This window comes from Melospiza melodia, chromosome 15 (assembly GCF_035770615.1).
Source record: "Melospiza melodia melodia isolate bMelMel2 chromosome 15, bMelMel2.pri, whole genome shotgun sequence".
NCBI lineage: Eukaryota > Metazoa > Chordata > Aves > Passeriformes > Passerellidae > Melospiza > Melospiza melodia.
In genome coordinates, this window is record NC_086208.1 from 11510682 (window position 1) to 11531432 (window position 20751).

At 38.9% G+C, this 20751-nt stretch overlaps 1 protein-coding gene across 4 annotated transcripts in view; it reads left to right on the plus strand.

Moving 5' to 3' along the window:
• Positions 1–20751, plus strand: part of ADAMTSL3 (ADAMTS like 3) — a 170126-nt gene that overhangs the window by 12452 nt on the left and 136923 nt on the right. For all 4 annotated transcript variants that reach the window (XR_010029627.1, XM_063169807.1, XM_063169804.1 and 1 more), the window contains exon 3: positions 16869–16988. Coding sequence is in view for 3 of the 4 variants with exons in the window: in XM_063169807.1 (XP_063025877.1) it covers positions 16869–16988 (120 nt within the window). In the remaining variant the exon portion in view is untranslated. The remainder of the gene's footprint in view (positions 1–16868; positions 16989–20751) is intronic.

Here is a 20751-nt window from a genome sequence, read left to right on the forward strand (position 1 = left end):
GGTAATCTTCTCTCAAGAAAAGCTGCACTAAGTGTGGAGAAAGATTAGCTGGCTGCACAAAACTAACCCTTTGGTTGTGGGAAATTCCCACTGACGTGATTTCTTAGTTCCAGATGGATCTGTGAAAGGAGTGAGCCTGGAAGTGAAGAAAAAAGACTAGCAGCAATGAAAATGTGACACTAGTTCTTCATCTGGAGAGCAATCATTCAGATAAAATTGGCAAAATTCAATTAGATTATCTTTCAATAATGGGCTGGCCTCTCTCTTTGACCTTCATAATCCAATTAATTTTCCCAGAGTTATGTACTATGTAGAAAGTTGGCAACCCAAGTTTCCCATGTCATCAACTCTATCCAGTCTCCTGAGAAAAAGTTTTTTTAAGTGCAACATCCTTGCACCTGCTATTTCTTCCCCAGCTCTTCCCAGAATCAGGCTGCTGAACACCTTCATGAATTTATTCCATGTTACCAAAGCAATTTACTGACTTCACTAATGGGATTCCCCAGCTGATAGGAGACAGGTCCAGTCCCATTAACCTGTTCTTGTAGTGAAGGACTCAATTCTTTTTTCAGTGTCAGGGGTGGATGGGTTTGGAAGAGTTAGACATCTGTATTCTGAGAAATTACATCTGCACCTTTAGGTGAAATCAAAAGCACCAAGTCTGTTCCTTTGCCTGGAGAGAAAAGTTAGCACATTTTTTCATGGGGGAGCATTTAACATCCCTAGAAAAAGTCAACTCTCTGCTTCAGGTGTGCAATGTCTCAATTTGCTGCTGAAATTTTAAATTTTGTTCCTGTGTGTATGCTATATGGAAATACCTGCATGTGTGGCATATGTGATTGCACTAACAAAGTCTCAGGCAAACTGAGATTGTCTTTAGCTGAGTTTTATTCTGAATTAAGTATTAGAAAGCTGCAGGCTCCTGATGGACTCTTCCATACATATAAGATACAGTGCTGCTTCATGAAACAAAGATTTACCCCAGCATTATTTTTAGTTGAGAAATCAGACACAATCAGAGCTTTTTGCACAGCTGAGTAAGAATATGGGGTGATAAAAATGAGGAATGGTGCTTCATGTTGGAAAGGTGATGCCCTTTGCCAGGCTGAATGCCTGCTCTGGGAGTTGCAGTGGCATGATAGGCTTTGTGAAATAGAGACCTGCTTGCAGGATTTTGTGTTGGAATTGACTCTTTTCATGAAGTAGCTTAGGAAAAAAATCCTGTTCAGAGCTGCATAATTAACACCAGATAGGTCAGAAATAATGTAAGGAGCACCTGAGTAGGAATAAAATTTGGATTTCTGGGGACATTCTTGATTCTAATGGATCTTGCTTTCAGCAACTCATTACTCTGCAGGTATTTGTGTTGAAATTTGTCCAGTTCTCCTCACTGATATTTGTCCTGTTCAGCTTTAAGATGCTGGTGTAACTCACCTGTGTCTGTTGCTCCTTTTGGAGCAGTGCAGTTTCTGTGGGCTGTCAGGAGGGATTTTTCCCTCTGGATTTTGAGAGGGCTGGTGGGGTGCTCGGCTGCTCCCCAGGGCTCTGGGGCAGCACAGGGCTCTCAGTGGGCTCATCCTGCCTGCCCTGAAGGGCACGTGGGAGCTCCTGGCTTTCAGAGCCATGTAAGCTGAGTTGCAAGGCTCTCACCTAGCTGATATTTTCCTACAGCTTGGTAATGTTTACTCTATAATTTTTATTTGTCAACTGCAAAAAATTCAATGATTTGTCTTAATATTTTGTCAGAACATTTCCACATAACCAACTGTGTTTTAAATATGTCTCAAATGTTCAATTATTAATTGTCATGATACCTATCTGTGACTTTTATTGTTTATTTGTAGAATCTGATTTCAAGTAGAGCAAGAACTGTACAAGCTTTATTGTTAGGGGTGAAATTTAAACTTTATTGGGATTAAGTGTTTAATAATATAATTTGCTGCATATGTTGCAAATACAAGCTGCTATGAATAGATCCTCTGTAAAAAAAAGCATTTGATATGTTATGTATGGACTTAAATCCAATATGTTGTTATCTTTAACTGAAGGAAATTATAAGAAGAGATTTACAGAGGAGGGTTTATTCTATTAACTTTAATTTCTTTAAAACTTTCCTCGACTGAAGTTGAATTTGATTTCTGTATTTTGACTTTGTTTAAAATGTGCTGTACATAACTTCCTCTGTTCCTTGAATATTATTCTGAAAATAGTACAAATTGGCTGTTTTTCATCTACATGAGAAGAGAAAAATATAATTAGTAGCAATAGGTGGGTTATTTATTTAAGTGGGGTGCCCTGATTTTGTATTTGTCCACTCACAGTAGACTTGAGGATTTAAGCACAAGGTTTCCCGTTACATTACTAGATTTTTTAAGATGTAATTTCTATACCTTGCAGAGAACTGTGAGGGAGACCCTCCCTTTCCTACATGTCTTTGGCCCCCAGCCTCCCAGGAAGTATTAGTACAGAACACTCTGATTTAGAATAGGTATTGGTGGATTCTTATAACTTTTAGATAATTTGGAATGACACTGTGTTTTAAAATAGCAGAAATGAAGAGTTCTGGACTATTTTGAGATTTAGGGACCATATTAAATCTTCTTGGCCTAGAACCTTTGAACTGGAGATTTAATTATTGTCTCACTTTTAAAGTGTGTAGCTGCTTCTTTGAGGGTTTTATATAAGAAGGTAATTGGGTTTTTTTTAAGAAAAAAAAAGGTTGTATTTTTTCATAGAACAATTTACAGTCAGTACCCTTGTTATTAAAGCTGGAGCAGCACAAAATGTGGCGAATCACTGTATGCATTATCTTAATTCAAAGAATGAAAAATCATATAGGGAAGGGATAAGTCTCATTCAGTCATTTTTGAATAGTTTTCTGCAAGAGGGCAAAAAATTTTAGACCATGTGCAATGTGTAGGATTTCCTTCAGCCTTTCCACCAGGAACTATAAAAAGGTTGTATAAAGACACAGAATAATTACAGCCTGAGTCAGGCCAGCAAGTTGGCTTTTTTCACTATAATCACGACAAAAGAACATCTATCTTGGCCAAAAGAACTGGGCTCTGAAATAGAGATGTTCTGGACTGATAATTCCAAGTGCAGCCAATCTTGCAGACAAATACACAGGTTAAGATTTATATTTGGCTCTTGTTATTTAAAATGGTTGCTGTTTAGGCTTCTTATAATAGCATTTTACTCTGTGTAGGGTGCAGAGGAAACCAGGACTGTAAAATGTGCAAATGAAAATAGGAATACTGCCACAGATAACTCCAGCATGGCTTAACAGGGAGACTCTTATTGTTTTCACTTTGCAAAGCAGTGAAGAAAAGAATGTGAAGAAATGTATAATTATGCAGGATAAGAATAGATCAACTGAATCAGGAAGATCACAGTATTTCATATTACTGTAAATTCACCAGATTGTGAAGGTTCCAGCTTCAGTAGTTTCTGGTGTTGTGGTTGTCTTTAGTCTGAGAAGTTATAGATGTATAGGGCAAAAGGAATCTTCTGCAATTAAATAAAAGGGCAGATGAATTTATTTCCCTCCCTTTGCACAGTCCATTGTTCTTGGATTCTGTCTGTATTTTGAAAAGTCTTAGAATGCTAAAGACAAACATATGAGAATCTGGAACCATGCTAAAGCTTCAGATACTGAGCTGTTAGGGTTGGCCTCCGAGCTCACATTAGCTTGTACTGGCAAACTAAGAGCTGACTGTGGATAAGAAAATTCAGGGGAGGTTATTGCCACAGATCCTTCCAAAAACGCTCAGGAATAGTTGAAAAATATTCTGTAGGAATAGTGCCCCTCTGTAAATCTTGAAAATTAGACTATTCTGTCAAGAATTCTGTCTAACCTTAAGTGCAAATGGTAGTGGTAAAAGAGCAGCTGCTAGGTATACAAGAGTAGGTGATCTTGTACCACTGGTTAGACGTGAGGCATGTATTGGGGACTCCACATTTCCCCTGGCCCTTGCTGCTTCTAAAAGTACTGAGCAGGTTATCCCATGTCCTACAAGAGGTGTGACAGTTTTTCAAAAGACAAGGTCAAGGGGAAAACCCAAGACAACGTGTACTCTTTTACAATTCCGTGCATAAAAGCTGCTTTTGAAAAGCTTTTCCTTAGCAGTCATCCTACTTCTGAGGAAAACAGTGGTTTTCCACTTGGCTGGAGCAGGAGAGGCCAAATGAGTGGCCTTTAAAGGATGTCCATGGCACTTAGAGCTGATTGCTCATTTTGTGTGCAAGGTAAATGTGTTGAGAGGTTTGATTGTACCAGCAGCAGCAATAAGAGTCAGTCCCTCCACAGCCTTTATTGTTCAATCAGGAGGGTTTTCAGTAGCTTAACTGACAACCTGTGCTTTTTATCCAGCTGTGGATCTCTAAGTTCAGGTGCTGATGCTGGTAGGTTCAGTGAAATGGCAGTAACTTGGTACCTGCTGAAAAATTATCACTTCCTCCAGTTACCTACTTCAAGCTGCTGGTAAAGAGAAGGAAATGACCATTTATCCTACTGTCCATCTGCTATGCCATCATAAACTCCAGAGCCATGTTCCGGAGTAAAATTATCCTGTTAAATTTCCTGTAGAAAGACAATCATAATTGGAAAGCAGTGCATGACTTATGACCTGTCTCAGCTCATCTGTCCTGGGAACCATCCATTGTGCATCCACATCTGCTCCTGTACACCCACACAGGATGGGAAGATATTCCTCCACAGGAAGGTCTTCCGTTCCCTCCGAGTGCAGGTGGTATGTATTGGCAAATCTGTGCTGTGGACGTGGGGGCCAAGTTCCCAGAGCAGTGCACACTGAGAGCAGGAATTCACCCAGCTGCTGGAATGAGAATACAAGATAAATACAATCACAGGGCCCATCTTTCTGTGCTCCTTCTGTGATGACTCTTTCACTCACTTCTACTTGCTACTTGTTGCATTTGAAATACTGGCCATTAGAAGACTAAAATTACTATATTATAAGATCAATCACAAGGAAGACACTTGGTGCTTAAAATATTTAAAGAAAATGCAGAACATTTAATAGGGCATCATTACTTTTTAAATAGCAAAACTCTAGACAATGGCTTGCCTTTGAATTACAGATGTTCCTAAGTGCTGTCCATTTTTTATCCTTTATGCCTTTCTGTAATCACCTGGATCATTTTAAAATTTCTTAACAGAATTTCCTCGCTGGACATGGAAGAGGGGTGATAAAGTTGTAGTGTTGAAACTATCCTGATTAGAGCAGGCACCCTGTTCTGAATTAGCAGTTTCTATTTTCATTTTATGTCTGACTTGCTCAGCTGTGTCTTTTAACATTTCAGCAATTCTGCTTCATTCAGAGGATTTATTTCATTCTTTCCAGCAGCAGGGCCTGTGTTTATCTTTTCTCACCTCAGTAAGAGCCCTTTCCCCTTTGCCGTATCAGTCCTCCAGCATTACTGTACACATTGTAGAGAAGAATAAAAATGAGTCATTAAACTAATGACCATTAGTCTTAACAGTTGTCAGTGAACAGATGCCTGCAGTGCCTGTCATGTGAGCTTTTAATTGCTCTGGGATTTGCTGCTAAAGCAGAGTAATCTAAGTAGTTGCTTATTAGTGAGCATACACGTGAAATGCTGTCAGTTAGTGCTGGTAAATGAGTTGTGACCAGGGAGGGAACAATCTTCAGCCTAATGCTTTGTCCTCTTACACAGCTGCATTATTTGGTTCTTGTTCTGCTGTTGAATCTTTTTCTAGTTAAATTTCTAGTGCTGCATAGTGTGTCTGGCTCAGTACAGCACACAGTTAAAACCTTGCTCTGCTTGAGATGCTTTCACTGGCAAGAGAGAAAGATGAAATATACTTGAATGACCACCCTTTCTCCCTTGCAAAAAGTGAGAGGAAGCTGAAAAATGGATGGATCATAAATATCAAGACTGGCATCACTGGACTGAAGGAATAGTTAAGCTGAGATTTAAATGTAGCTAAATTAGAGTGCTTGGAGAAGTGAGTTGCAGTGTTTGAGCAGTGGGCCTCAGTCTGGGAAGCCATTTCAGCAGTAGCACATCAGGTGGGAATGATGATGCTGGAAGCCACTGTCAATAATGTCTATGGCAGACAAATGGTAAGACAAAAGTAATTTCTTAGGGAAAAATGGTTTACTATGGAGTAGCGTGCTTTGCCTCATGGTTGGTGTATCAGAATTCCTGACACCAGTAAAGCACAAAAAGCTTCAAACCTTTTGAGTATTTGCAGAAATGTGCTTGAGAGTTAGAAGCTGCGTGCTATGAACAGTTTCTTTGGGGAATTTCTCTTTAAAATCGTGCTGGAACAGGTGTGCACACGTGGAGGGCGCTTGGCTGAAAGGCATTCACCTCATGTGCCTTATTAATAGCCTTAAACCAACATTCCTCCAGCAGAACCATGACCATTTAACTGCTTCCTTATTGTGAAAATGTGCCTGACCAACTCAATGTGCAAGGCTGCTCAGTCCATAAACCCTGCAAAGGGACTCATTGCAATGGAGAAAGAAGAGTAGACAAAGAACTGGGTTAATATCTCTAAAATTATCAGAAGTAGTGGAAAACTAGCAGTGGAAAAATCACATTTTCCTCACCATATGTTAAAAGCATTTGTGTGCTGAGCTGTTGGAAATCCTAAGTGAGCCTGGGAGTGAACATCTGGCTGGGGCATTTCTCTGCAGTCTGGTTTCTTCCAGGTGAGAGAGGACTCATCAGCTAGAGGCAACAGGGAGGAGAACCACTTTGAATATTTGCACTCCTATTCAGGGTGGTCTGTCTTTGTGAGTAGAATTTTGGGATGCAGCCCCTGTTTAAAGAAATGTTAATAAGATGGTAGCAGGTGCTCCTGGGGCTCTGCTGAGGAGGGTGGATGAAAAGCAGTGTTAGCCAAGCTCTTCTGTGGCACCCACAGGAACTGTTCAGTCATTGAGAAGCTTTTTAATGGCAGATATTGATTATCAGCAGCTTTCTCTCTTCCTGATCTGTCCAAGTTGATTAGTTGCATGCCCTTTGGCTTCTCCTGCTTGATTTTTGGGCTATTTGATCTTGGAGCTGTGCAAAAGATGCATTTTCATGCTGAGAAATTATTCCAGTTCTTGGTGGCTGAGAGTTTGCCTGTTTCCAGGTCAATTTCTATGATGAGAATTTGTTGTCATTTACAGTAGCAGAGCAATTTCATCCATTTCACCTACCTGTTTAGTTCATTATAAACATCACACTGTTGCTGATGACAACATTGTATAAACAGCATGCAATGAAGAAAGATCACTAATGCTAGGGCAGCCTTTTCTGGGGGCTGAACGCTTGCCAATTTATCCCTGCCACCTGAATCAGAAGTACAGAGACTGAGGGCTGGGAGAAAGCTCTGTCACGAGCAGTGGAAGGCATGGCAGTGCCCTGCAATATGTGATGGAGTCACTGTTCAGGTTTCCTCACATGACAAAAGCCTCTGGTTTTAACTGCACCCACAAACAGCCTTAATGCCAGAATCTTCAGCATTTAGCTCTGCAGTGTATAGTGGCTTAGGAGTCTTTTTTTCCCCCTAAGTGCTGTGGTTTTAATACCATTCCATCACCCCACACATTTCCCTTCTTTGTGTTTTCATTATGCAACAGGAATTCTCTTAAAAATCTGGATCTGCCACTAGCTCTAGCAGGTGTTTGGCTTCTGAGTGCCAGAGTTTTTTTCTTCACACAGCTTATGGATGAGAATTTCACTGCCCTCAGGCACAATTTCAAGTGAAGTATATGAAAAGCATGTTACTGTGTCAGTTCAAATTATATCACTATTAAAGAAAAAACTCAAAAGGAAATTAAATATAAATAATCATACTAACATAACATAACATTAATAACATTAAGGTTATAATTTAAATTAAAAAGCATTGGGAAAATCTGAGTCAGAAGTCCCAGACTCTCCTGAGAGTGGCCATTGTAAATGAGGATATTGACAACTTTGAGTCACACAATATGTCTTGAAGAATAATACAATAATACTGGAATATATAAGAATTAAGTGTATTTTTTAGTTCTGTATATTATACTGTGTGGGAGTTAAGTATTGTGAGAAGTCTTGCATTCCCTCACACTTTTCCTGTTTTTCCTGATGGTGCTCAGACTCTTTTGCTGTGCTCAACAGTGTACTAGGTTCCATTTTGCTCACATATAAATGCACAAATTGCTACCACTTGTATTGCCTTTCTGGGGGTGTTGAGACCTGCATGAAGAAAAGTTGGTCATATGAAGTGGAAGGGATTTTTCCTTAAATCCTGAGTCCTGCTGTCACACCAGTGTGGGCAAGTCACTGTGGCCAGGTGAAAACAAAGAGGCATTTCACAAGTGCTGTGTAGAATTGTTAACAAAATGGTGCATGAATTTTCACCTGTCCAGAATTTTTGCTTTATGTTAGTTTTTAGGAGGATTTTTGTTAAACTGCAACTTTTGGTTACCTAGGAGCATTCACACCTTTTTTTAAACATTTCTTCAGCACTATTAGAGTAGTTATCCAGTGTGGATACTGGGCAAGGCAATGAAGAGGGAGTAATTTATTAGAAAAGGGGATGTTGGTCTTGCAAGCCAGTTGGGTGCTGTTCATCTCACTAGGAAAGGATTAGGCTTCTACAGCTTCTTGTTCTTCTTATGAGGCCTCTATTCGTCAATATTTTGTGGTGTTACTGAGTAATCCTGAGGTCTGTGCTAGTGCATAGGGGTCTTGGCCCTTCATGGTAGAGGCTTCTTCCACCCATTAAAGGAATGACCCTGCGTCCTTTCTCATTTCATTTTGTTCTTTCCTTTGCTCCTTAAGCAACGTGAATCTTCATTCAGTGCATGTGTTAATTTATTGAGCTTTATACTCCAGCTGCTTCTGACAGCAATCCTACATAGCCTTAAACTATTCTTCTTCCTTGCCTTTTGTGAAGAAATCTGCAGTTCCTCAAAGATTATGGTCCCAGTCTCCTCCAGTTTGTAACTGGACCTGTAACTGGGATCACAGACAAGCAGGGTTGTGAGTTTCCTGCAAAGGAGTGCAGTTGTCAGCAGCTTGTCAGCTTAACAACAAATAAATCCTTCACACGTGATGTTTGTGATAAAGGACACTAACAAAATGTCCTGGATTTGGCTGTGTGGAGTTAATTTTCCACCTGGTAGCTGGTGTAGTGCTGTATTATGGATTTAGGATGAGAATAATGGTGTTTTGGTTGCTGCTGAGCAGTGCTTTCACTAAGCTGAGGACTTGCCATCTTCTTACACTGTCCTGCCAGCCCGGAGGCTGCACAAGAAACTGGGAGGGGGCACAGCCAGGGGAGTCCAAGTGGCCACTGGGGTATCCCATGCTGGGTGGGAACAAACTAAACAATAAAACTGTGGAAAATTAGCCAGGGATGGGTGGCTAATACTCAGTGACTGGCTGGGCATCAGTCAGCAAATACAGAGCAGTTGCACTGGGCATCCCTTGTTTTGTGCATTTTTAATCATTATTATTATTGTTTTATTTTATTTTTTTGTCCTGTCAAACTGTCTTTAATCTGTCTTGCACGATTTTTAGAAGGGGTTTAAGTGAAATGCTATTTTCTGTCTCATTTCCAGATATTCCTTCCTTTCACTGTTTCATCACAGAGGAGAGTTGATAAAGGGGATTCAATCTTAAACAAAAAAGGCTGAAAACATCCTCCAACTATTTCCATGCCCTCAAAGCACAAGCTTTGGGCAACATGCAGTTGGAATCTTCACTCATCAGTGTAGATTGTTTTATCTAGATGCTATAAAATTTCTTTTCTCTTGGATTTAAACATACCTGTGCCCCTTACCCATTCCCCAAAGCTAAGCTAAAGACTTGGAGAAATAATTGGGTATTGCATATTTTGAAAGCAGGATCTGATCCACAGTCACTAACTTTCTGACAGTAATTGGAAGTGAACTGCTTTTAAGGTTATCTTCTCTGGGTGCTGAATTTTCCCCCTTGGCTCTTATTTATACAAAACTAGGGAGACCTGAGCAAGCAGTGCTGCTCACAGACCTACGATTGTTGTGTTGCAAGGGATGCTGTCCTGCTGCAGCTGGATTTGGGTCCTGGTTCTGTGGGAGGGTCCCTGAGAACTTTGCCACTGATATCACTGGGAGCACCTTCAGTTGCTGGTGCTGCTCTTTTTAGAGCAAATTTTAGGCACATCTGATCAATTCTTTGGAAAGAAGGCAGTCTGCCTAACACAGACTTTAGAAGAAGCTTCACTGGAAGTAGGAAAATTTCAGGGTTCATATTTCTTTTAGAAATATTTCTTTTAAAAATATGAAGTGAAGTTGATATTTAAGCTGGGTTTTGAAAATAAATGAAGTTTTGGCTAAATACTGCTGCAGCCTTTCAGTGAAATGTTTAATCTTTTAGCCAGACAATAACAAGAGAAAACATAAGTAATTGTTGATAAATATCCAAAAGCTTAATCACTAGTATAAATTTTAGAGGGTGCAGAAAAAGATTGCAGAATGTGTTGATCTCAGCCTGCAGCCCAAGCTATGCCAAAGAAAATGTATTTACATTTAATCAAGAAACATGGTGGTAAAAATGTCCTTTTGAAAAGACTGAAAGACAGGATCTTAATTAAAAAGCTAAATGCTCTCCATTGTTCTTGCTGTTTCAGTGCTGGCTTGAAGCTGCACAAACTGAGAGCCTGCAGAGAGGTTTGGGCTGAGCACTTTAGCTCTGGTGACGTGATCTCAAACCCATTCCAGCCCTGGAACGGCTCCGAGCGCTCCGGCGGGCGCAGGGTGGTTCGAGCAGCAGAGGTGATGCAGGCAGTGGCTTCCTTGCAGCTGTGAATATGATTACAGCTACAGCTTAGGTTCATTTTCAGTGATAGGCACTTCAAACAATAGCTGAACTATCAGTTTCTGAGTTGCTTGCTGGCAGTGTTTTACTGTGTTGGAAAAGTGGTGGCTTATCCAAAATACTTAAGAATTGTCTTTTGCTTATCTTTATATGTATCTTCAACTCAGAGGCACATTTTTCCAAGCTTGTTTTATTTCTTCATGTTCAAGCAGGCCTAGAATGAGAGATGAGAGGAAAAAATCATTAGATTTGGGTTTAATCAGACATGTCTTAAGTCTGTTTTTAATATGGAATGAACATGGAAGAACAATCCCTGAGTCTCCCACTCTAGTTCAGTCCCCAGCAGAGCTTTAGACTCAGTGTTTCAGATTCTCAGTTGTGACTTCCCTGATGAAATCTGACAGCCAAATTTTCTTTCAGGATTCTTCTATGAAGAAGTGCTTGACTTCAGTTCAGCCAAGTCCTCTTTCATTTTTCTAGCAGAAATGACATTTATACTTTAATTCTGATTTGAAATGCTGGCCTCTTAGTTTAATATTAATAATTAAATAATTGGCCTGGTCTGCAGAAATGCTGAGCTGCTGGCAGCTGCTGTGGAAACTCAGTTCCCTTGCAGGGTCTTTAAATGTTTCAGAGTGTCTAGCATCAGGAAGCTGTTTCTGTAGATCTTGGCCATGACCAAAGCTAATCTGACCCTTACTAGATATTTATTCATCAGGATTGCTTGCTCTGGAGATAGCTGAGGTTCTGAACTGTTAGTGTGACATTGTTTATCTGGAAATACACTTTTTCATGTTGTGGTGAAGCTGCAGTGCAGTGCTCAATCTAACATTTTTGTATTGGAGTCCTTGAAAATCCATTAAACTAAACTGCTACTTAGCTGGTATATTACTTCCCTGGGGCATAAATCAAATGCTGCAGCAGCTCAGGAGACACATATTTAACTTGAATTAAATGGGAATACACACATTTTGGTATATGATTGGACTTGCTGTGCATATTAATCTGACAAACATGTATTTACAAGTCATTAAGAATGCAGATAATTTTTCTCATTTTGCTTTTCTTGTCTTTTTTTCCCCCCTAAAACAATGATTTTGGAAATGAATGCTGCCCATTTTCCACTTCCAACAAGAACTAATAAAAGAGCCACAAAACTATGGAAAGCAAACTGCCTTCACTGTATTTCTCTTTTCTTTACAGAATTTACTTTGGGCAGGGTAGTGCACTTGTGCATAACTGTAAAGCTTTTGTTGATTGGACCTTTTATCTTTTGTCTGTGTTTCTTTTTAAAAGTAAGATATTGATGCAGTTTCAGGAAGAACATGGCATTTGTAATTTTCAGCATTTGGAATAGATAATTTTGAAGCTTTCCTCTGCATTACTTCAGTTTTCTCTCCTTATGCTCCCAATTTTAGCAAGGACACAGGCCTAATTATGGAATGACTGATTTGAGTGTAGGTAATGTTTATATGTATTAAGGGTACATAAAAGGAAGAGTTCTTACTTTTCTCTGTATGTGGTCATTGGCGCCAAGAAAATCTAAAATTAAAAATTCCTCTGTACCTGAAATATTAATGTTTTATTTCTAATTATGTTCAGATAATTTCTTTGAGCTATTACACCTGTTTTCTCATTTTCTTGACCTTCACAGCTCAGATTTAATAGAAAGCTCTCTTTCTAAAGCTGCTGCTGTCTACATGTAAACATGGAACAATTCCTTTCAAGTCTCCTTGTGGCTGTGATTAAGTAGCATGCCATTATGAGGTTTGGTTGAGCTTTGTCTTGGCCTTAGTATCAAATTATCTCCAAGAACTGTAGACTAAACCAGATTTTTAATTTATCAGAAATTACAATGGCAGTTCAAATCCTTGGATGAAATTATTACTCTCTGACTTGAAGGGAATGACCAATGATTAATATTTATAATTTTTAGTAATGGAAAACTCTACAGTTTAGTGATTTGATAATTTTAAGTAAGCGGGATGAAAATAGCTAACATGAATCCTGGGTCTTAAGGAAATAAAGAGCAGTTCAAGAGCAGTACTTTGCATCGTGTGGTGGTTTCAGAATGTGCCACAGGGATTCATTTTGGGTCACACAAACCAGAAGTTGTGCCCCAGCAGCACCTCCTGCTCAGTCACTGGGAGCTCAGTCCTTCCCAGCCTTGCTAATGGCAGCTTTGGCTGGGAAGCACTCAGCGACCATTCCTCTGACTCTCAAAAATAAAATAAAATCCTCAAATCCTCAACTCCAGCAGCTTCTAGTCAGTGTTCTACAGAGCAAGGAAACTCTGCAGCAGCAGAGGCAACATGCAGCTCTTGGTGGAAGGAGATCTAAAAGCCAGAGCTTGGATACAGGCAGCTCTTTGTGTCTTGTGCAGTTGAAAGTGGAAGAGTAATTTGGTCTTTCAGCACTCAGGTGGGGAGTGGTGAGTGAGGCAGCAATCACAGCTGGCATCAAAGCTGTGCTCCAGCATAATAAAGGCTGGAATAAACCCAGTGCCTTTCACACTTCCCCCTTCTGCTGATCAGGACAACTCTCCTTGATCACATAGCTGGAAAGATGTAGCATGGAAGGCTTTATTTTTTCAGTTTCTGACTAATAAGTTACATGTCCTAATGGACCAGGAAGATTTTCAAACACTGTTCTGTTTCCAATTTTTATATTTATTTTTTTTGTCAGTAGGTAATATATACTTCCTTGCTGCATGATATATTAATGTCAGTGAATTTTATGTAGTGATTAGTATTATATCTGCTTTGGCTATGTTATCACCCTCTACTGTCTTCATATGCTTAAGATCATAAAATCTGGTTTAAAATGCCTGCTTTAAATCTTAAGTGTACTTGTAACTTGACACATATAATTTAAAGCTGTTGAGATTAAACTGGCCATTAAACAGACCTAAAGCACTAGCATGAAATGTAATTGTTTTCTGAAACTTGCACTTATAGTCTTTACTTTAAAACATGAATTTATATCAGATTAGCTAAGTCATTCAGAGATGATCTCAAATATACTATAAACCCACAGACTGTTGAAATTTGAATTATGTTTAAGCCAAAGTGCCCATAGAAATATAAAAGCCTCATAAGGAGCATTGGTGGATTCCTCAGTGGGGAATAAAATGGACTAAGTGGAAACATTCTATTTTGTGTTCAGTACAATGTATGAATGAAAGTGCATTGGGAACATGCAGCCTCTTTGGAGGTGCCTGCATCTAGGTGCTAAAAATGTTTTTCTGCTGCTTTGGTGAGTGGATAAAAAAAAGAGTTCTTTGAACATTTGAAGATTTGATTTTTTTAAAAATTAACTTTTCAGTTTGGGTTGTTTATCAGATGCAAGTCATTGGTTTCAACATCAGTTTGCTATGACAGCTGATAGTGTGTTCTTAGTGTTTTTTTTTTGATTGTTTGTTTTTAATTAATTGCTTGGCTGCATTCTTTCCCACTTGACTTATACCAGACAGGTAGCAGTACCTATTGCTGCAGCTGACAATCAGTTTCCATTGTAACCTCCTGTGTAACCTTATAAAATATCTGCATTTTACACTGAATTTTCCATGCTTGGAATCCAGATTTTGCTTGCCTGAATCTAGCAAGCATTCCTCTTCTCCTCAAGTGCCTAACTGCTCATGAGCTTTTCACAAGAAAATGGAATGTGTGTTAGAAACCCCTAGTTTTTCTTGTTATGCTTTTCAAATTGCTATTTCAGCTTCAAAGATTGGCATGTTTTATATTCAAAGCATAATACTGATTAGTGTCCAAAGACTTTATATTTTAAATGTTTAAACTACAAAGATGAGACATGCAAACAAGTTTACTGCTCTGTGTCCTACTGACAAATTTGTTTATGAGAGATTAGGCAACAGTGTGATATATCCAATAGCTAAGAGATATAGTGGGGTAATTTTGATTCTCTCCTGCCTGTAAATTAGGAAAATCTTCCAAAAGTATTGTTGTTAATCACTAGCACTTAACAGGATTATTTTCCAAAGTGTTCTGCAGATATAAACTAAACAATGCACTGTTAAGATAGGTCAGTAGGTGTTGTAATTGTTTTACACCTGGCAAAACCGAGGCAGAAATGCTAAGTACTTTAAGCCAGGCCACTTGAGGTTTAGAATGCCTCTCTCTCTTCATTAGCCCGGTGCTGAAATCCCGGGATGACATCACTGCCGTGTTCCCTCGCAGAGATCTGTGACAGGGGAAGGATGCCAGATTATGTCAGCCCCTCTCGTGTCTGGGCTTGCATCAGCTCAGGCTCTGCAGCAGGCAGCACTGCAGGCCTCTTCTGGTGGCCTTATGGGGAACTGTTGTTACCAAACGTGGATTTGTTCTCCATATTTTATTACTTAATTGTGCATCAATGAGGGCAGTTGGCTGAAGAGTAAAAAGGAGATCTCTGCTGTAATAAGCTTTATAGAAATTTAAGGATAATATGGTGTGAATATGAATTACTCTTATGTAGGACTGATGAAAAAATCCTCTTTACAGTCTTGTTCAGTCTTGCTTGCTGAAATGTGACCTTTACCCCAGTCTAGACATGTCCTTTGCAAGCTATTTCTAGTTTACATGAAGACTGCTTGATTTCAACCAAGTATGTTAATCTGATGCTGTCATGACTGATGGGGTTTGCAGTCCGAGATGCTGACAGCTCTCAACAGAGTCAGCAAAAGCCCTGTAAGCTTCTCCAGACCATCCTGCAAATGACATGCCGTCTGCTTTTTATGAGATAACTTGTGAGCTTCAGAAGGTGAACTTACTGCAAGAGAGAAAGTGCAGTGGGTCTTAGCTTCATTTTCCACCACAAACTGCTTTAAATTGTGATTGCTTTAGGAATCTCCTGTTAGCTGGCACCTATATTTGGTACAGTTCTAGCCAAGAGTCTAGAAACTGGGTGATGGCAGCTGCCAGCTTTCATGTGAAATTGCTGTGTAAATGTCAAAATATACTGTTTAATTACACCCCTATTTATTAAGTTTATTCATGGGTAAATGTCCAGCAGTAACTTGCACATTTCAGGCCTTTTTTTCTTCCCTGAAAGGTTTCTACCTTTAGGAAGGGAATGCTCATCTCCTTGCCCTGTCCTCATTACACAGCTGGACTCAATATTCATTCTGCATTCAAAAGATGATTGCTTATTTTCTCTAGTATACAAACCAGTTGGCAGTGTTAAATGCAGGAGGAGTAAGGGCAGGAAAGTCTGTGAATAACATTTGCTGCATATCTGGGCTGCTGGAGACCTCCAGTGCAGGGAGATGCTGCTGGCCCAGCCCGGGCTGGGTGTGCTGAGCAGCCTCAGGTGTGCTGTGATGTCTCACCAGGCACAGATGCTCCAAGCTAAAGCTGTTTCTCCAATCAGACAGGTGTCAGACAGCCCAGCTGGAGGTGCCAGCTATGATTCTGACAGAATTAACTCCTCTGTAGCTTGAAATGAGCCCTTTTTCCTTTCCCAGCCTGTTCTCAAATGCTCTTCCCTGGTTGTGAATAGTGTCCTGAACTAATATGGAGCACTGCCTGTGCTAGCTCCAGTCATTCCTATTTCTTCCTTGCAGTAATATCTTCCTGCAAGATAGGAAAATAATTCAGTGTAATGGCTTGCTATTGGACTAGATGAGCCCTCGTGATATCATTCTGTCTTTGTTTCTCCCTGTAAAAATAAAATATGTTGCATTTAACCAAAAGCCAGTTACCTGCAGTAGCTACTTCTGTAGTGAAGTGTCTGAGGAAAAAGAAAGTGTAACATTGCTTTTTGAATGTCTTTGAGCAGTGATTTTTGATAAGCCAGAGATGATCTCCTTTGGTTTAGTAGATTTTTCTGCAATCGAGGCATCTTGGTTTAAACCTCTGTATGTATTTTGCATGTCTCCATCACAGCAAAATATCCACCCAGAAATACCATGCCTTAAAACACAACACTTTCTATTTTTCCCTCCAGAAGTTCATGTCTAGATTTTGTAATTATATGCATAGTCTTTTAAAAAAATTACTTGTGTTTGTAGTAGGTGTAACGTGACCTCTCTGATTTCCTTGCAGACAAGAGCAGAGCAGTCCCAAGGTGCATACTTCCTGCCTGAGTTTGCACTTTCTCCACAGGGGAGTTTTCTTGAGGACACCACGGGGGAGCAGTTCCTCACTTACCGTTACGATGACCAGGTCAGTGTGCCACGTGTGAAAATTATAGAGGTGGATTGGCTCATGGGACTCTGATATCAGATGTTACTGTGGAACAGAGTAAGATTGAGAGCGAGTCTTATCTTTTGGAGGCGCATCAAATTGATAGCAAGTTGAATGATAACACACTATACGAAATCCAAATTAACGCACTCAGTTTCATAAATAAGTGCAACCACTTTTATAAAATATTAATAGGAGGTAATGGAGACAAAAGCAGCACTATTTTAGTGATGTTTTGATATTTATAGTTACATCTGCAGAATATGTAGAATTAGAACTGATTGCCCTTTCTGTGAATTGTTTGACTAATTTTATTTAATGGAAAACTAAGTGTTAGGCAGATTTTTCACTTGCCAGCTTGTGAAAAGTCAGAATATTGTATTAGTTTATGAAGTTTTTGTAAGGGAAGGTTGGGCCAATTATAAAGAAACAAATGGGAATAATGGATGGAACAGTGTTTAGAAAGAAACAAATTATTTTTTTTAAGGTTAAAAATTTTTAATGCTTTCTCCAGACTCATAGAAACATTATGTTAAACATGGAATATAGATATAAATGTAAAGAAAGCAACATGAAAGAAATGCTGTTAGTCTTGGCAAAAGATCTGAAGTAAACCTAGGAAATGTGTGGCGTGCTGTGGAAATTTACTCATAACACAATGTGTTCCAGGAGTCAGTTGAATTTCACATCAAAACTCTCTGAATTACATTCATAGACACTTAGAGTACATTTCTCAATGTAAGAGGAGGGAGTTTGTTAGGAAACATTCCCTGTGGAAGTGAGAGAAGAGCCTTGCCCTGCATCCCAAGGTGTGGTTCTGTCAGTGATGGGCAGATGTATTTTGGAAGATGGGCTCCTTGCAGGAGCTGCTTGAAGAAAACAGTTTGCTCATCACTATCCTAAAAGAGGGAACTGAGGTGAGTTTATTTGAGCTTTAATCTGACAATGTTTTCAGACAGACAAAAGGAAGCAGAAAAGCTACCATAGAAAGCATGCTGAGCCGCTGTGAACTGTTTGAATTTAGTTTAAATGTTTACAAAAATTCATACTTTTGCTTCCCTAGAGGGTCTTGATTATCAACAGAAAAGGTTCTTGGATAAGACCTTCCTTGGACTAAACACCTGGGAAAGCAATAACTTACAGGACAGTAAAATGCAGCTGCAACTCAGGCTGCATTTAATGACAGTAGTTGAAAAACACTATAAAGGTTATACACTTTGATCAGAATAGTTTCCATTTAATGGAGCACGTTCTTGAGAAGATGATAAATCAAATATAACAGAGGCTTAGTCTGAGTCTTTGACTAGACTGTTTGGAATATGTGAATAATATAGCTGATTAAAAAACAAACAAAATGAATCCCCTTGAAAAAGCCTCAAATACCAGCATAGCTCTATGCAGAAGCCAGTTCAAAGCCCAATTCCATTTGATGGAAAGAATTCCATTTGCTGGAAAGTTTTCCATTAATTCCATTGAGATCTGAATTGGATCTAGGTTATGGCCAGCTTCTGTTCTTTCATAAATGTGATTTAGTTTTGAAGCCTGCTCTTCCCAGACACTTAGCAGTATGAAATTTAGTTTGAATTCCTGGAACTGAAAGTGGTGCTGAAACATCAAAATGTTAAAAGTAAAAGCAACTGTATTAGTAGTAGTTTCTTTTGAAGAAAATTCAGTCCCTAAGCATTATATATTGAAAGTTACAAATACATTGAATGCAGATGGGAGCTGATCTGTATCTCTAGCTTTACCTTCCTGCAAGTATACAAGGATTTCTCTGGTGAATAAAAAGATTTTCCTTGATTTTCTAGGAAACGAACCATAGGTTTGTAATAATACACAGTTACAATTATACTTTTGCTGAAATGCTAATACAAAACTCCATTGTATCATGGTCAAACTGGGTAAGAAAACTAGATTTTTTTTTTTTCTGTGCTTCATTCAACTCTTTCTTTTGACATTTATGGTATGAATGGATGGAAGTCTTAAAACCAGAGGGCGAAAATCCTTCCTTGGGTTATCTCTTGAATTTTTATAAGCTGGAATGGATATGTTTGATACATGATAAATGTGAGGTGAATAAAAAGAGAGAAATATATATACATTGAAAGTCTATTTTAACCTATCCAACACAGAAGTGGAATCAGTACTGGAAGGTTACCACATAAATTAAGAATACACAGCATCTTCTCACACCTTAATTCCTTAATTTAATTTTAGCAATTAATATTCTATCTTGCCCTACTGTGAAGGGCTGCTGGCCTTTGGGAAATACATTCCTTCCTTTTCCCTGATGCCCAGAATTGTCCTCTGGGCATCCCTACAGGGTCCTGGTGTTCCTGTGCATCCCAAATTACACCTGAAGATTGGCAAATTGAAATAACCTTGTGCACTTACAACCTCTGTTCTTTTGGCTAGGCAATCTTGAGACACTTGCAGGAAAACCATCTATCCCTATCTTCCCAATGTGCCCTTTTCCCCCTTGTGCTGTTCTTTTTCTCCAGGCCAGTTAATTTCCAGTGAGAGATGGATAATATTTTTACATAGCAGCATCATCATCGTCATGATCCAAGATTAGTTTCCTTACATCCTCCAAACACAGGAATGTTTCAAGGGGTTTTCTTTGGCTGTTGTGTGTGATATTTTTCAAGCAGGGAGCCAGTTTAATCAGAATCATTCATTCCTTTGTTAGTAAGTAATCTCAGTAAAATAGAACTAGCTGTTACTTAAATATTCAAAAGTATTTGCTATCTGAAATGACAAGCTTACAGTTTGAAATGAAAGAGGAGTAAATATTAATAGGAACACACTGTACTCTGCTCTAGCCCAGCAGAATTACACATGGATTCATGTTGTACATGCAAGATAGTACATTTTGTTCTGGTTTAATCTGGCAGGACTGTGCTCTCATTTTTGTACAAGACTGCACTAACCTCTTTGCATATTTTGTTGCTCTATGTGTATTTAAAAATTACATGCAGATGAAATTCTTTGGCTAGATATTTTCAAAATTCAGTGAATATCTTTCTTACCACTTCTATGATTATAGAGGAAGATACCTTTAAAGATCTGATTAAATACTGACACTGGGGTGGTATCTGCATACAGTGGGATATCATAGTTTTGACACATTTATTGCTGTATCTTCAGGGAAAAAAGGTGATTCAAAGCAAATACTTCTCTGGGATCCCAAAGGACAGAAATGTAGAAATGTCTAAATTGAACATTTTCTAAAGGCTTCTGCATTGTTGACCATATATCTTGTATCAGTGCATTGCATCCTTCATTTCTGAGATTTTACTGGGTCAATGCAATTCAAACCTAACTTGGTACCAAACAGATTTTGATGCATAGCCATAGACTTCAACTGCTGTAAAAAATCTGAGATTAAAAAAATATGGCCCCCTTACCATTAATGAAAATAGTTAAATAACTGAATAAATGTCTGAAAATAAATTAAATTATTAAATGAATATACAAGTAACAACCCTTTCTACAAGTTTGAGATATATGTTGAACCTTGCCATAAGGAGCAATTTCCTAGTATTCTTTCTGATTTCTTTTGGCTTTTCACCTTTTAATCTACTACAAGGAATTTTTTTCTTTTCCAAAATACTAGTAGTACTGGAAAGCTTTCTTGCAGAAATAAAATGTTCTTGTTTTCTGACACTTAAGGTATTGCTTCCAAGTATTAAAACCATTCCATATGACGGACCACCAAGAAGGACAGCAGTGAAAACTTGGT